Raw genomic sequence first — 18409 nt, 5'->3', positions numbered from 1 at the left:
AATACTAGAACAATTTTGATAAAAGTTTCAAGCTACCCTGAATTTTGAACTCGCTCTAAGAAAAAAAAATCATCTAGGATAGTGGATAGTTCTTTTTAACAGCATTGAGAAAAATGAACCGTTTCACAAAATTGAGAGTTCAGAATAGGAAACATCAGAAAGATCATCATTTCTATACAGTTGTCAAAACAAATAGACTTTTGTTCCTGGCCCCAAATTATTTAGATAAATTCTTGATGGGTGTTCATTTTCTGACAATCTTAGTCATGTCCAAAGACAGTGAATGACTTCACTTAAGTTCTAAATTAAGTATAATCCTTTGCCTGAATTCTAAACTTAGATTTCTGATTCACTTTCAAGTTTTAAGAACAGACTCATGAGCCACTGTGGATGAAGAAGAAAGCTGGGCTGTGAGACTGAACCAGTGACAAACTGAAACAGTTCGGGATTCATTTGCTTTTCTTTTGCTGTTCATGTAACACAACCAGATGCTTACTGCCTCCCTCAGGTATGAGGTGTTCGAGTCTCTAAAAACAACTGCTTGTGGGAAGAATGTTTAGCACAGACCCCAAGAGCTCACATCTAAGAAGCTACAACTGAAGTGGCAATAGCTTAGATATCAGGGTGTTGGCAGACTCTTCTGAACTCTCAGTGTGCTTGGCATTGATAAGCTGTATACATAAACGGCACCTGCCCTGGGAATCGTGCCATCAACTTTGGAACCACACAAGGTAATGTCTATGCAGATCACAGCAAGCTAACTAGGAACAGAAAAACCACTGTGTTTTACGTGTGAAACAGACAAACCAAAACCCCTAAACTGAGCCAAACAAAAAACCCAATCAAAACCCAAAAACTGTTGGGAGAACTCCCAGAATAAGGGGTCATTCCATTCCACCTCTTTTCAAATGTTCTTATAATCCAATTAATTCTACTTTCTAATCCCTTAAAATGTTGGATTACTAAAAATGTTAACATAATTTGCATATTCATCTTCACTCTTTAAATGTAATCTCAATTAAGTTAAAGCAGGAGATTTTTAAAGTGTTTCTTGGATACTGAAAACTATAGAAAAATAGGCAAATACAAACAGTCAGGTTCCACTCTTTCTAGAAATGAGGAACACCATCTGTGAGGACATAAAAAAGAAAAAGCGAAAGGCAGGCGAAAAGAGGAAATGAGGAAGTGAAAGCAGAAAGCTAAGCAAATCTCTCAGGATCTCAGATTTTCCCTCTAGTGCTAGTTCTCCTGTCCTGTCCTGAAGTGATGCACGTACCTGAGTGGCCTCAGTTTGTCCACGCTTGGTCACTGACCACAAGCCATGACAACTGGGCCATGAGGCGCCCTGTGTTGGTCTGCTGTTTAGGTTTTGGGCTTGGCCCCATTCAGGAACAGAAAACAAACAACATAAAGACACACAAATCCCTATGCTTTCTGGAAAATGAGTGTAAAAGTTTTTAATCAGTTTGTAGCTAAACGTTTGTGGTTGTAATTTGAGGAGCTAGTTACAATTCTTTCTTATATGCCCAAGCAGCGGCTTTACAGTTTTCCTCCTGTGTTTGTAACTAAGAATGCTATACACAGACCATAGAAACACAAATTGCCTTCCTTTAAGACAAATTGGCTCTCCTCCTCTCCTCTCTCTCTCTTTCTCCTCTCTCTCTGGTGGTACTCCATCTGAACCTAGAGTGCCTGACCTCAGCGAGTACTTTACCACTTAGCTAAGCCAGAGGAGTTACCTACCATTTCTTTACTGTGGGTGGAAATCTTTAACATATTTTTAGGTGTGTGTGTGTGTGTGTGTGTGTGTGTGTGTGTGTGTGTGTGTGTGTGTGTGTGTGTGTGTTTCATTGCCTGGCAAATAACACAGAAGTTCGATGTCCCTGAACTCGAACTCAAGGATGTGACCATATTTAGAAACTGGGCCTTTAAGAGGCAAGCAAGTCGAAACTTCGCCATTAAGCCTTGAGTCAGTGCGGCTGTCAATATGAAAAAAGGGAAACTTGAATGGGGACACACAAGCACTTGGGAGCATAGCAAAAAAAAAGTGTTATATTTCTGCTGCAATGAGAGAATGACCAGCAAAGTCCAGGTCTGCAGAGTTGATGGAACTTGAGACAATGCATTTCTGCCATTTTAAGCTCCTGGGGCTGTGGTACTTTCTTACATCAGTCCTCACAACCTATTGTAGGGGAAGCTGTAGCCACGCCTTCTTAGGGGCTGGCTACAGGAGTACCTGAGGGCTTGTGAGGGCGTGGTCAGAGTGAGTAGGGGGACTGCGTTTTCAGTTTCGGTTTCTCTTTGCTTCTTGCTATACAGACTACCACCGGCTGGCTGGTCCGCTCTGTAAGTAAGGCTTTTCCCTATTAAATACCCTTATATTTCTACCTGACTCCGTATTGGTAATTACCTACTATAACCTATATATTGAGTAAAATGTTTGTTACTTTTGTTTCCTTGTTTGTTTTCAAATTCTCCTGAACCCAACCATGCCCAACGCTGCAAAGGGATATGCTCTCAAGACAAGATTAGCTGTCTCTGGGGAATCAGTGGACATTGGATTTCATTTCCAAACGTATTCAAAACCCTGCCGAGGCTCTCACTCTAGTGAACTACTTTTATACGTCTCCTCACATACAAACACTATCACAAATGTCACCACATTGTTCTTATTTTGCTTGGATATTTTCCATTTTGATGTACCATGTAATAGTTGTATAAATATAAAATAGATGTATGCAAAATGAAGGTTCTAACCTGTCAATTGGCTTTATGAATATTGGCAGGCAGATAAGGGTGGAGAGTATAGAAACAGGGTTTTAAAGTGCTGTGGTCCCATGGATACTGTAAAATGCACTAAGGGAAGTCTCCTGGATTAAGATCTGTTCATGAGGGCAGTCACCTTCTTTGTCAGCCCCTCAGCCAGAACCATCCTGAGCCCAAATACCAAAATAGTATGTGTTGTCTGACTCAAAGGAGGGAGAAGAGATGCACAGAAAACTGTTCCACATATGCCTGGTGGTGGACAAAATGGCATAGTTCTGGTAGGCCAAGGGAAATGACAGGATGTCCCAAGTCTCTTGGATCATCTCCCCTGAGGGCATAGGCAACTGTGACCACATCTCAGGAACCTGTGAAGGAGACCCTTCCGCATGCTTCTTAGGAACTTCTTACTCCATGACTGCAGCATTCTTTATAACCTGTGCTATCTTCTATAGTCAGGCTGGAAAGTGGCTTAGTTGGTGGAGTGCTTGCCTAGCATGTGCAAAGCTCTGGGTTGAGCCCCAAAACTTGCATAGAGCCAGGTGTGCTGGCTCATGCCTGCAATGCCATCACTGAGAAAACTGGAGTCAGGAGGACCAGCAGCTCGAAACTTCTACATAAGGACTTTGAGGCCAGCTTGGGCAACATAAGATTTTGTGTTAAAAAAAAATTCAAAGAACTATTTATTACTTTGATAAGGAACTAAGAATCGTCTCATTCTACTCCAGTTCTACCCACATAATCTGCTCAGCTCTGGTTGTCTGATTAACAGCTTGCAGTATGTAGGAAACCGAGTGGGGTGAGCATAGCTGCACGCGATGGAAAGGGAGGGGAATTCTTATCCAGGAGTGGGGAGGTAAGTTTCTCTTCCATTTCCTTTGCGTCCCTCCATCCAGTTAGAAGGTATGTAAACCACAGCCACCCACTAACTGTTTTGACACTGTGTTTTCTTGCAGAGTCCTGCGTTAAGGCTTGTTTAAAAGCCACAGCACAAAAGGAATGCTCACTCATGTTACAGTATTTAGATCCCATTAACAAGCCAATGTCCTCTTCAAAGTTTATATCTTTCCCTGATCTTTATTCAGCCACCAAACTCTCCATGCACTCTCCCTCCGAAAGCCTCTCCATGTCTCTTGCATCTGGACTTTCCAGTTTCTCTGCAAGACTCTTCCACAGTGGCAATACTCAGTCCCTGCTGGGCATGCCAAGTCACCCTCAGCCTGCTCTGCTTCCCCACTGCATTTGGGGTAAATCCCAAAAGCTGAAAGCTGGCACATCAAGTGCCTCCTGCCTCAGCACTCTGCTTCTGCAATAGCATTTCTCTGTAACCCTCTCCTCCGGCACACATTGTTCCTCTTTCCCACCTGTACCTCTGGGCTGGTCGATGCTTTGAGTCTTACCTCAAGGGCCATCTGATCTGGGCCCCTGGAAGGGAGCTGCTTCTTCAGCTCCAGGTTCCCCTACACTGCTCACAGCTGTGTGAGAGTGCTGAGTGCACAGTGGATCTTAAGCTTGTCTCACTATGGGATGTGTCTTTTTCTAAGTGCCTGATACCTAGCTAAGTACCTAATATACTACATGTGCCCAGGAAACGGCTGCTGAATAGAAACAGCAACAAGATTTTGTGGGTGTTCCCACAATGCTATAGTTAAATATTTTAAAGATGCACACTGTCTATCATTTGTGAGATCAATTCAGACAATTAGGACATGTAAATCTGTATGTTGGTTACTTTAAACAGCTTTGTTCTTTTCTATTCAAAAGTTAATGTGATTGCAACTATAGTCTGGGTTTTCTCCCATGCTTACTTAAGGAAAAGAAAATAATGACTTTTCTCTGACTGCACAATTAGAGGCCTGAGTCCCGTCAGTACACCTGTAATGTAAACACTATTCTGTGTGTGCAGAACCCAGAAGAGGGTATGTTCAGGCAAGGTGATGTTTGAATATGGCCTTGCCAATGTTTGTTCTGGCTTGAGAACAGGAAAAGAAAGCTATTTGACCTCATTGAAAATCCAAAGGTTGTTTGAAACTTAAAGAAATTCTTGTTTGTTTGTTTGTTTGTTTGTTTGTTTTTAACTTAATTTTCAAGGCAGCTAGAAGATCTCATGTGCTGTTGAGGCTTTGTACAGGAAAGTGATGGTCACTGGTATTTTGTAATAATAATAGAAAGAGCCCCTTAGTGGGGCAGGAAATTAAGATGCAAAACTCAGGAGCAGCTTTCTTTGCAGCAGCTGAGCTTAGTTGACAGGGAAATATTTTTGGAGCATTAGTCATTAATTTAAAATATATTCAACTCTAGTCATTGAAACAAAGTAGTAGGTAGATATCCTCAGAGGGGAGAAAACAAGAGTAACTTCTTCCAACACGTACTATTGTTATACAAGTTCAATGATTTGTTAACAGTTTTGTTTTTAATAGGTGTATAAGCTCGCAACTGGTAATTCCGTATGTCAGAATTTTGGGGACAATGACAGATGCGAAGAAGGCACTGCCAATTATTCTCCCTCAACTCCCAATGCTCCTCCCTCCTGGTGAGGACTGCCCAGGTAACTGGAGGCTCTGCTGTGATTCTGTCCTGGGCTCAAGACCACGGTGAGCAGCTTGGGGGAGTGTGGGCTCTGCACTGACCTGCACAGGTGCCCATTTTCAAAGAGTTCCTACTACTTTCCTACTGAGTTCCTACTACTTTCTAGACTCACTGACAAGTACCAATGATGCACAGGCTAGTAACATATGATGGCAACCCTCCCAGAATGCACAGACAGGAATAGGCAACTACTGCTGACTGGAAAGCTCGACACAGGCCAGGATTTTGTTTATACACACTGTCCCCTTCACTCCTCCGGATATCCTCAGAGGAAAGTATTAGCAATCAGATGTTTCAAGTGAGATAAACATGTTCAAGGAAGGCTAATTAGCTGTGAAGGCGAGATGCTGTGGGCACAGTCTGTCTCTAACCCTTGGTCTCCGCAGCACTGTGTAGTCTGGCAAGTTTGGTGAGATTTGGGAGTTAAGCCATACTGAATTCCAAGGGCCACACAGGCATTTAGGGGAAAAGAGGATGGCTAGATGGAGAACCACTCAACAAGATGATAAGATAATGGGCTTTGGAGGCCCAGGGAAGAAACATGGTGATGTGATGGGGAACAATGAGTACTGTAGGCAGCTGTGACCTGGGGCAGTGGCACCAATGGGAGAGGGGCACCCAAGTTTTTGTTAAGTGAAGGAGATGAAAGTAAGTAAAAGTCACTTAGAAAAACAGCACAGTGTGTGAGTGGTCTGTGCAGTGTGTGAGTGTGTGTGTGTGTGTGTGTGTGTGTGTGTGTGTGTGTGTGTGAGTGTGTGAGTGGTCTGTGCAGTATGTGAGTGTGTGTGTGTGTGTGTGTGTGTGTGTGTGTGTGTGTGTGTGTGTGAGTGGTCTGTGCAGTGTGTGAGTGATCTGTACAGTGTGTGAGTGTGTGAGTGGTCTGTGCAGGGTATGAGTGTGTGAGTGTGTGAGTGCTCTGTGCAGAGTGTGAGTGTGTGAGTGTGTGAGTGTGTGAGTGCTCTGTGCAGTGTGTGAGTGTGTGAGTGGTCTGTGCAGGGTGTGAGTGTGTGAGTGTGTGAGTGCTCTGTGCAGAGTGTGAGTGTGTGAGTGTGTGAGTGATCTGTGCAGTATGTGAGTGTGTGAGTGGTCTGTGCAGGGTATGAGTGTGTGAGTGTGTGAGTGCTCTGTGCAGAGTGTGAGTGTGTGAGTGTGTGAGTGTGTGAGTGCTCTGTGCAGTGTGTGAGTGTGTGAGTGGTCTGTGCAGGGTGTGAGTGTGTGAGTGCATGAGTGTGTGAGTGTGTGAGTGGTCTGTGCAGGGTGTGAGTGGTCTGTTCTGGCCATAGTCTGATTTCCAGTTTTGTTGCGGGGGTTATTTTCACCTTGACAATGCAGTAATGCTCTGTTGCATCTTCACTTTGCTGATTGCCTTTGCAAAGTCATTTGTGTTGTGCTTTTAGCTCTGCTCATGTGATGGGATTTGAGAAAATCTATCCAGGCCTTCAAGTTAGATCTTGGTAAAGCCAAGTTTCTACTGAAAATGAGTCCTTAGGAGTCTTAGTTCCAATTAACTCTTAACTGCTCACAATCTCTATTTCTACTGAATTACATAGGTACTCTAATATAAAAAACAATCTTCCGAGGCTTCCATTTATCTTGTTTTTAACTACAGTTACAGTTCACCATGCCCATTTTCCACCCCCACATCTTTATCAAGTTGAGACTAAACAACTGGGCTTTGGTAAGATTGGCTGAGAAATGGTTATTTTGTTCCTGGGATCCAGTATTTGATGGTTTGTCAATAATAATTAGAAATCTGTAGTTGATGAAGGAAACCAAACTGGTTTTAGAGTGTAATCTCAAGGTGACAATGTGGACTTTAGAGGGAAAATTAAATTTGAGATCTACAAGGAAATTTGTACAAGAAAAACACAGACCTCAAGAGAGTCACTTAAAACTTTTAAAGTCTATGAGCCTATACTTGGTCCCAACAAAGTTCATCTGCATTTTATGCATAAAATGAGTGCTGCAATCTCCTCCAGTGTATCCCTATCAAGTTGTGCTCTCTGAAAACACTTCATGCAATTTGGAATTAGGAATCCTGTTTTGGTGTGTCTATTGACAATGAATGAAGCCCAGATGTAACACAGCTCCTGAATCTCCTGGTCAGCAGCTGATTGCCTGTGTTGATGGCAAAGCATCTCTACCAACACAAAACAGTCCTGCTATACTAGGAATGAAAGAATCTAAGTGCCCCACATTAAAACACAGACAAGGAGAAATAATCCCAAATGGGTGGCCATAAAACAAGTTTACCCATTATAATACAGAAAGAACTAGAGGACAACTTCAGATTTTGATAAGCATAATACTTTTGTTTTTTTCCTAAATCAACAGTTATAATAGTTGTAAGAAGTGAGCTAAAAATGGCTTCCTTATTTCTCAAGTAAAATAATAGAGTATTCTAATAGAGGTGATCTTCCAAATCAATTTCCTTTTTATTAAAAATGCATAGGACAATTAAACAAATACATTATTTGCAATATTTTGGCATAAGAGTATGTCTATCATTTGAAATGGAAATCCTTTGGAATTATGTGGAGAACAGTGTTCTGATGTTTTCACCAACATTGCCCATGGCCTCCAATTAAAGTGTTTAGTTAGCACTTACTTCATGCCTATACAGGGGATCATCTCTGGCCACAGAGGTACTTTCAGTCTCTGGAATAGTGTCTATCACATAGACTTCCATACTTCTGGAAACAAGGTGAGTATGTCACTTCTTTTTATTGGTTAGTGGATTTCTCTTTTAGATAACAACATCTTGCCATTAATTGTGCTGTTAATCGCCCCACATGCCATGATCATCAACTTTGTGTATAAATGGTTTTTATTTAGATATCTGGGTAGGAATTTTACATGTATTTTTATGTATTTGGCTAGGCAACTATTTTTTTCTGGGGTTTGAGTTTAGTCACATGAGAAATGAAAGACAACCTTTAAGGATCCCTTTGGCTCTAAAGTTGAGACCATATTTTCAGAATTCTCCAAAGCTCTTTCTGCATGTGACTAAAATTCATTATATAAATATATAAAACTGCAAAAGAGTAAAAATAGGTAGAGAGATAAAACATTAAACATTTAAACATTAAGAGAAAAAGGAGGAAAAGTTCATGAACTAAGGAATGGAATACCAACATTTGCTATGTCCATAAACCAGAATATTATTCATCCATAAACAGGAAGTAAGAACTGCTCCCTGCCATAATGTGGATAAAATCTGAAGACACCATAGGAAGGGAAAGAAGCTAGTAAGAAGATGTTACATGTGATATAATCATAGCATTCTGTTTGTGAGTTCAGAGAAGAGCGGTCCACAGAAACAGAAAGGCTATTAGAGGTCACCTAGCATGGGGATGAGGTTGAAAGCTAAACACTGGGTGTCTTTCTAGGTGATGAAATGTCTACAATTGATGCACAATTCTGCAAATATACTGAAAGCTATTAAATCTCATGCTTCAAATGGGTAAACCTTATGATATGCAAGTGATATATCAATAAACCCAACTGACAGTTACTTTTAATCCCCTCAATTTTTTTCTAGTTCTTCTTAAGGGAAGACTAAGTAGTGAATTTAGAAGTTTCTATATAATTCAGACTATTTATTTGGCAGTTGATTCTCATTGTCACAGGCAAATATATGTGCACAGGAATGAAACAGGGTGAAAAGGTTTTGTGTTCCAAGGGCTTTAGCTTTATGTTATTTGCACACGCGCATTAGCTGGTGCTCATGTGTGTGTATGTGTGAAAGACACAGAGAGACAGAGAGAAAGAGATAGAGACAGAGACAGAGACAGAGAGAGAGAGACAGAGACAGAGACAGAGTGAGAGAGGCTGAGTGTGAGGGTGTGCATGTACACATGGCATTTCAATTGTCTGGCACTGTGTCTGCATCCTTAATGCTGTGGGACAGCAGAACTGGTGTCTTAATTACCTCATGACCACTGTAGTGTTTGGTCAGAGAGAAAACATTAAAAAATGTTGCAAGTTTTGTTTGAACAGACAAAACTGAAAAGAATACCTCTCATATGTTATGCCCAGTGTTGGGCAGTATAGTTCTTTTTCAGTTAAGCTAGCTGGCCATGGGCTCTCAGAATTTGCCTGTCTTTGTCACCCAGTGCTGGGGTCACATGTACACACAGCCATGCCCTGCTTTAACATGAGGGAGTCTAACTCAGGTCCTTGTACTTGCACAACGTCAAGCACTAAATGCCGGACGCCTCCACTTTTTCAGTGCTCCTTGAAACAAGGTACCCTTGCTTTAGTTCAGATTACCATTTTTTTCTTTTGTATGTTAGAGAAAAGGTCAAAAGTTCTCACTATTATCTCGGGCTGCCCCTGGAGCTCACTATGTAGACCAGGTTAGCCTCGAATTCATAGAGATCATCCTGCCTCTACCTCCCAAGTGCTAGGACTAAAGGTATGCACCACTATGCCTGGCCAAATTACCTTCTTTACATGAGTAATTGGCAAACATTTCTACTCTACAGGTAAGGGAGGCACCACACAATGAAAATAGAATCCACATAGGCCTCGTTTCCTGTTAGGTTTGTCACTATCAAATAAAGGGCACGTTGACAATAAAGAATAAATTCAGAAATACAACCCACATAGGTCTGAAGTGGGGTAGCTTTTAACTTCTTATATGGTGCTGGCAGGCAGGGGGCCGAGAGTATACGAGCCCGCCAATGAGACATCACCTCCACAAGCAGCAGAGGGCTCTCTAACATCACACAGCAGCTTAGGAGTGGCCACGTGACCCAGGTTTTCACCAGTGATTGCAGATGTCATCCCATTGTCAATGTTGATGTGTTTGCTGAAGGATATTTTTAAGAGAAACATGTAGAGGCCAGATAAATTCCTCTGATAGGAAGTTTCATTGAAATTTTAGCTATTAACCCAGCGGTACATGCTAATTAATCATGTTGCTTTAAGTCTTTTTTTTTATAGTCCACTGAATTTGGAGTTACTATGTGTTACCATCACATAATTAATATTCAAGAATACATATCAGCTATTATAATTTTCTGGATGAAATGATCAAAAAGAAGTTTACATAGATGTTATCAACCTCTGCTTCTCACTTAGTAAATGAACACAGACACGAACTGGATCTTTTCCTGAGCATGCCGGTGCCAGTACATTTAAAAATGAATCACTAGCCTTCATAGCTTTGTTTTCTACATTATCCTTTGTGGAGATAAAGTGAGTTAGTGGGTATGGAAAGTGAACGTAGCAAATCAAAGCACTGCTCCCACTGAGTTTTGTCCAGATCTAAGATAAAGCCTGTGCATCCTGGTCTGCTACAGTAGGCCTATCTGCAGAAATATCTCTGTAGAGATCCTCACTTACAAAGTCACATGGTGCAGGGAAAGCAACACCAACAGAATGCGAATCACACACGGAGTTGAGCGATCAGCTGACCTGGGAGCTCATAAAATCCAGTCACCACAGGTAAAAGTCTTACTTTCTTTTCAGTTCTTAACACACTTCTTCACTTTCATTTCTCCCTTTATATTATTTATTTCAGGGACTCTTTTCAGATAGAGAAAGGCTATAAAGCCTACTGTCTTATGACAAAATGTAAATATTTTAGAATTTTCACACATAACTAGGGGAGAGGTCGCAGAGGAGTGGAGTTCAGTTATCAGCTCATAATCACCTGTAACTCCAGCTCCAGGGGATATGATGACCTTTTCTGACCTCTAAAGGCTCATGCGCACCTCCTCACTGACATGATTAAAATACAAATAAAATCTCTAAAAAGAAAGAATACAAGACTGATTATTTTATACTAGCTAATAAGACTCCATTTTTAATTTAAGTCATTTGAAATGAACTCTTAGAAACATTCACTTTACAAAGGAACAGAACTTCAACACATAGCCTCTTCAAAGCTTGCACTGAAGCCCATGAGTTTCCAAGAGTCAGGCCTATGTGGAAAGTTCACAGACAACACAAGACTGGAAAGAGGACCAAGGCATTTTAAATCATTCTGACTTTTTATCTGTATGTGCATTCTCATCTCATGGGAGATTAGCTGTAACAAAATATCTTCTACACCTTTGCACAGTATGTGAAGAAAGGCTAAAAAGTCATCTGTGAAAATTATAAGTTAGGTAGACATTACAGTACATGTGTACCCTCTAATAACATCAGACACGTAGATGAGGTCGAATAAAACACAGGGTAAAGCATATCCATCTGGGTGCATCTGTTATTACCCTAATCATGCTGTGTATTACAGAATTTACCACAAGGCATTGCAATTGTCTGGTGATGTTTCTGCATCCTTACTGCTGTGGGACAGCAGAACTGGTGTCTTAATTACCTCATGATAAGTGGCAGGGCAGTAGAGTTTGATCAGAGAGAAAACATTAAACAATGTTGTAAGTTTTGTTTGAACAGGCAAAACGGAAAAGAATACCTCTCATAAGGCCATGATATTAAATATGCTATGTGGCAATGTTGGGCACTATAGTGTCAGATTACTACATGGACCAGCTGTCAATAGCTTTCGACAAGCTATAATCATTAACTAGAATTTGCACCAGTATTTTCAATGCAAATATTCAGCATGAATTTCTATACTTGTTATTTAAAGCTAAACTTTAAGCTATTTATCTCGTCAGTTTCTAGCACTTTGGTACTCTGAAACACGGCAGGATTCTACAGGATGGGATCCTCAGCAGTGGTTATCATTTCCATAACAAACATGGAGTATAACAGCCAAGCATGTTGGGCTGAAGAAACACTGCAGGAGCACAAAGGTAAGCCTAAATGCTTACGGCCACAAGGGACCTTTGTGCAGAAAGCTCCATCATACACCTGGTCATTTCCTTCAGGAAGTTTATAATCAAAAGCGGTCATAAACTGGAAGTGAAGATTGCCAGGGAATCAATCAGACCAAGCAAGCCCCTGAACTTGGACTTGGACTGCACAGGGGGCTGGTGTGCAGCGACTGGAGGACAAAAGTCATGACTCAGCATTCTTGAATGCAAATTTAGGTAGCCCCAGGTTCACTACAGTGATCAACAATGTAAAATGGTTTTCAGGAAAGCACATTGCTCTTCTTGGTCTTCATAGCAGGTATTCTATCGGCAAGCAGTTACAACAGGGTTGTCTAAAACACAACCTGTGTAGAACTCTTCATGACTGACATCATCAAAAGGACAGAAGTTCCCCACTGTGAAATTGGACATCATTAAACCTCCAAAAAGTGTACACTAGTTTTGTCCTCTTCGAAATTTCAAGCATGTGGCCGTTGGCACTAAATTACTCTAGAAGCATAGACTCCTGTATACAGCACTTCCTTCTATATTAAAGTATTACTTCTCTGGAAAGGAACTCTGAACACCACATCAAGGTCCTATTGCAGTGGGCATATCAGGACAGCAAAAGAAAACGACCATATTAGTTTTCACCACAGTCAGTCTGTAGGAACTTTCTTACCATAAAAAAACAACAACAAAAAAAATTCATTGTATTTCTGGTGTTAAAGCACAAACAAAATATCAATAGCATGATTTTTTTTTAAAGAAAAATTCAATTGTCTAGGTTTTCTTTTCAATAAATTGTCCTTATTTGATTTTTGAAAATACCATTTTTACATAGAAAATTGTAAATGAAACTTCATAGTCGAATGTCGCTGTACATAAAGTAATTGCAATTAAAACGTGACCATCTGATTAGCAAAATAAGTTTTTAAACCATGAACTGTGTGACCTTGAGCAACTCAGACTTTCCGTGGGGACAGGGCTCAGACATCATTGTGGTAACTTCCACTAACACTCCAGGACACAGCACTCCTATCTACTTCACCAGCAGTGTGCTACCTAACAGGCAGGGCTGTTTACAGTTATGGCTCTTTACTTCCACCGGACTCAGAGACCCCTAATCACCGTCCCCAACAGCAGGGTCTGAACCCTGTACTCAATCACTCTTACACAGCAGTTTTTTTTGTTTTTGTTTTTGTTTTTTTGTTTTGTTTTGTTTTGTTTTCAGCGATATTTGGGTAAAATAAATCTACCTAGAATTATTCGAGGAGAGGCACTGCCCTCAACCTTTATTCCCATGATGATAATTTTCTTGAAGAGAGAAAGCCATTGCCTAGAGAACAGATAATGAAATACAGCTATTGAGCCCACTGAAGTGATCTCATAGCCTGGAGAGCCCAGAAGCCCATTCCATTCTAAAGCAAACCTGCTTTGCTTCGAGTTGCAGAGGTATTATCTTAAATACATTTCCATTAAAAGATGGATATAAGTGAACTCAATAATCATAATTAACTGGACAAAAGTGTGAGTGAAAGAGCAGAGCGTTAAATTTAAATGTTTCTGTCTGGTCTAAGGAAAAAGCACCGTGATGTTACTAATGATGCCGAGCACTGGCCGAGAACTGTGGTACACTGCTCAGAAAATACCAAACAGCATAAGCAGCGAACACTACCTTCGCAGCGGCATGATTTCACAAGCCATCCTGGTGTGCGAATCTGCACAGGATCCCCCAATGTCTTCCAGCCAAGCCCGGTGTGCAGGACCCGCGGAGCCCACAACCTGCTGCAGCTGACGCTGCCTCTCCACCTCCAGCTGCAGGCAAGGATATTTATCGGCTGCCTCCACATTTACACTGCAGTCCACTTTGACCTTTTGTTCCAGCGAAGCAGCTGAAACCCGGAGCCAATCAGAGGAGGAGCAGCGGAGTGTGAAAGGCTGCTCCTCCTCCTGCTGCTCCTCCCGCTCCTGCTCCTCCTGCTCCTCCTCCTGTCCCCACCCCGCTTTGCTCCGCTCGCTCCTCAGTGGGCTTGGCAAGCCCCAGTAACCTGAAACTTTTCCTCTGAGCGGTTTCAGACAAGCCTGTCAGTCTGTGAAGAGCAACCAATAACTGCAGCGGAGCTCAGTCCTGCATGGTTCAATGTGCAAGAAGGGCAGCAAGGAAATGCATTGTCAAGGACAGACAACGTCCTAAACTAAGCATTTTCGTGACCCAAGGGAAGAGTTGAACTTCAACTTGTTTTTCTAAAATAAAATAAATACCCAAACACTAACCAGAGAAGGCCTAAGGGTTTTCCGGAAGGAAGGCATACCCCGACCCTTGCCCTACCCACATTTTCTTCCCCAGATGCTTGTTTACACTGGGCTGTGAGCAGTTTCTGGTGACGTCACTCAAGGGGAGGAGGACACAGAGCCCTAAGAGGGCTCAGGTTCTCAAGAGATCAAAACGTCTACTTACATGGTCCTTGAGTTTGTTGTTCGTCCATTTCATTCATATGAACTGAATGTAGCTATTTCCAAATTATTTTTCTATCCAAAATATCAACCTTACTTTGGAAAGACTTGTTCCTTATTCTATTATTCTATTTTTACAGCTAATCCAAAGCCAGTTTTTCCATAAGGTCTTCAAAACGTTTGTTAATTATTATCTTTTAGAATTCTTTAAAATTTGTATATATGTTTTTCTGCATATACATATGTGCACCACATGTGTGACTCTCGTCTGAGGAGGCCAGAAGGGGGCATGGGATCCTCTGGAACTGTAATTACAGTTGCCTGTTAGTGGCCATGTGGGTGCTGGGAACAAAACCTGGCTCTTCCACAATAGCAGCAAGTGTTCTTCACTGAAGTCATCTCTCAGCTCCTCTTATTTCTTCAGGAGCACTAGTGTGTTATTTCTAGGTGTGGTGGTTTGAATAGGTATGGCCCCCACAGACGCATGTGTTTAAATGTTTGGCACTATTAGAGGGTATCTCCAAGTTGGAGTAGTTATGGCCTTGTTGGAAGAAGTGTGTCACTGTGGAGGCAGACTTTGAGGTCTCATATGCTCAAGCTATGCCCAGTGTGAGACTCGGTTCACTTCCTGTAATGTAGAACTCTCAGCTACCTCTCCAGTACCATGTCTGCCTGTGTGCTGCTTTGCTTCCTGCCATGACAATAATGGACTGAACCTCTGAAACTATAAGCTAGCACCAATTAAATGTTTCTTTTATAAGAGTTTCTATGGTCATGATGTCTCTTCACAGTGAAAGAAACCCTAAGACAATAGGCTTCATACAACGAAAGAAAATACCAAAAACACACTATGTATAATTTATTTCACATTGTGGAAGTTTAAAGAATGGTAACCCAGCCATGATCATTACTTTTAGTAGTAGGAATAACAGAGACCCAGTTAATGACATTTGAAAACTGTGCCAGCTTAGAGAGGCTCCGATAGTCTTTTGTATATTTTTTTACAGACAGACTACTCACAAAATTAAAATCATCACTACAACCTGGTTTTGGTACTACATTTTGCAATTATTTTTGCTTTTAAATTATGTCTATTCCCAGAACCAACTTCATTATCAATACCATCATCTTTTTGAATTCTCTTAGTTATTTTTCTATTTCTGTTAAGAGATACAATGTCCAAGGCAATTTATAAAAGAAAGTATTTAATTGGGGACTTGCTTACTCTTTCAGAATTTAGTCCATGACTGTCATGGTAGGGAGCATGAGAGCAGGCATGGAACAGTAGCTAAGAGCTTACATCTTATCTGCAAGTTAGAGGGGAGGGAAAGAGAGGGAGAGAGAGGGTAGGGAAGAGAGAGAGTGAGAGAGACTGGTTCTAGTGTGGGCTTTTTAAAATATCAAAAACTACTCCCAGTAACACACCTCCTTCAACAAGGCCACACCTCCCAATCTTTCTCAAACAGTTCCACCAACTGGGAACCAAGCATTCAATTATATGAGCCTATGGGAATATTCTCATCCAAATCACCACGACTCTTTTAATCATGAAACATGACTTGTTAGGGTGTGGAAGGGCATACCATGATTGTGAGAAGTACTCTTCTAGAAAGAGTGTTTTATACTTGGTAAGAACCTTACTTTTATATTTGTCCTTGTCATTTAAGAGGATAGTCCCATATTTCTCAGTTTCAGGTAGGCACTTTAATGTTTAACTGAGACAAGGTCATTTCCTATTCTGGGCAATATTTTCTTTTCTTTTTTTTAAATCAAGAAGAAATTTATTAGTGAGAAACAGTTGTCTAAATAATATCTTATATTGGTAAGGACTATGTCTGAGGACTGCAATCTCTTGAACTGTTAAAGAAACATACTTCTCATCTTAATCCTGGTTATACTTTCCTGCTTGGTGTTGAAGACCAGGTAGGTGACCCAAACTAATCATTTTCCTTTTAAAGCCAAGGCCAGTTGAATATCTGGTCAGGGGTTACTTGGGCTTGGGAGGAATCTCTGGCTCTTCTGGTCTTTCTTTTGCTGGTTAGCTATCTAGGGGTCATCAGTCAAAGGCCTTACTTGACCATTGTTTCACTTGGCAGTGTAAAGGGAATATTTTCTCTTTGTTGATCCTACTCTTTGTAGACTGAACATCATAAGAATGCACTCAGTGGTGTCTCTGTGGCCTCCCTGAACAAGAAAAATGGTGGCTTGTCATAATCTTTTGATAGATGCCCCACTGGGATTAAGATGACCTTGGAGGGTGAAGGGGGCAAATATTAATCCCTTTGACTATATCAGTGTAGGACTCCATGTATGGGCATTGAACACTGGGGTTGGTTACACCTGTCTACTATTTTTCATTGCTGTGCAGTATTTATATAAAGCATGAGCAGGAATCAAGCATGTTTAAATAACCCTTGATTAGATATACCTTAAATCAGTATCCTATCTGTCTCATCTTTTTTTTTAATAAAAAATTGCATTTCCCTAGAAACATTAGAATGCCAACAAAACAGCTGCAATTTTCTTTCTTTCTTTCTTTCTTTCTTTCTTTCTTTCTTTCTTTCTTCTTTCTTTTTTTTTTGCAATTACCAAGTGGTATTCAGTTAACAGAACAACTATCTTCGTATAAACTGTGTCAGAGACAACTGAAGATGAAAAACAAAACAAAACAAAAAACTACTGTTCCCATATATGACTAATTTGAGCTGTGCACCAACAAGAACCTGCTTTAAATTTCCATGCCAATTTAAAACCCCCAGACTGTACCAGGCAAAGTTAGTGGCTATTGAAAATACCACCAGGACAGGGCTATCTAGAGACGCAGTCGGTAGTGTGTTAACTATACAAAAAAAGACACTGTACAGTTTAAAAACAAATCTTACTCAGCCTTACATTTCATTTTTTTTCTTTAAAAGGAGTGAGTTGTGCACAGGGAGGCTAAATGCTTTATAGACAAAACAAAACAAAACAGCACTAGGACCAATTTTTTCATTATCATCATCTTCTTCATCTTTGTTCCTCTTCATCCTCCTCATCATCTTCCTCTTCCTTCTTTTTCTTGCTCTTTTCTGCTTTGACCACCCCCTTTGTTGCTGCGTCAGGTTTTCCTTTAGCTGTGTAAGCAGCAATATCCTTTTCGTACTTTAGCTTCAGCTTGGCAGCCTTCTTTTCATAGGGCTGCTTGTCATCTGTAGCAGTTTTGTTCCACATCTCTCCCACCAATGGACAAACAAGGGTGTTCTTTGATTTTTGGGCAATACTCAGAACAGAACAAGAAGAATGCTGAAGGAGGCCTCTTCGGTGCCTTGGTGTCCTTGAACTTCATTTTGGTCTCCCCTTTAGTGGGGCGGGTTGGGGGATGTAGTTTTTCATTTCTCTTTCATAACGAGCTTTGTCAGCCTTTGCCACATCTTCAAATTTCCCCTTTTCTTTAGCAGACATGGCCTTCCACCTTTCTGAGCACTTCTTGGAGAACTCTGAGAAGTTGACAGAAGCATCCGGGTGCTTCTTCTTGTGTTCCTCCTGGCAAGTTTGCACGAAGAACGCATATGAGGACATTTTGCCTCTCGGCTTCTTAGGATCGCCTTTGCCCCACATTCAGTTGATTTTCTTCCGCGAGGCACAATGCCCATCCGGCTCTCGCTTGCTCCAGAGTTGTCTCTACAGAGCTCACCTTACTGCAATGGCTGTCCTGTTTACATATCCTAAATGACTTATTCAGACCCTTGTAACTTACATAAGCTTTCTAGCCATTTCTCCCATTTTGTTAAAAAAAAATCTAGTCGTTCTAATCTTTACACACTATTTTTATATCCTAGTATCTTATTTTTTTA

General features: G+C 41.0%; 1 protein-coding gene and 1 pseudogene across 1 annotated transcript in view; both read right to left on the bottom strand.

Annotated features, from left to right (window-relative positions):
- The window catches only part of Fam13a (family with sequence similarity 13 member A), a 92363-nt gene extending 78162 nt beyond the window's left edge, over nucleotides 1-14201 (bottom strand). The window contains exon 1 of the mRNA XM_027429742.2: nucleotides 13798-14201. Within this exon, the coding sequence (XP_027285543.1) occupies nucleotides 13798-13826 (29 nt within the window). The 5' untranslated portion in view covers nucleotides 13827-14201. The remainder of the gene's footprint in view (nucleotides 1-13797) is intronic.
- A 3187-nt stretch (nucleotides 14202-17388) lies between these two features.
- Nucleotides 17389-18161, bottom strand: LOC107979961 (annotated as a pseudogene).
- Nucleotides 18162-18409: the final 248 nt, after the last annotated feature.

The sequence above is a fragment of the Cricetulus griseus genome, chromosome 8, assembly GCF_003668045.3.
Source record: "Cricetulus griseus strain 17A/GY chromosome 8, alternate assembly CriGri-PICRH-1.0, whole genome shotgun sequence".
Lineage (NCBI taxonomy): Eukaryota > Metazoa > Chordata > Mammalia > Rodentia > Cricetidae > Cricetulus > Cricetulus griseus.
Note: the sequence above shows the minus strand (reverse complement) of the source record. Positions and strands in the feature narration are given on the sequence as shown.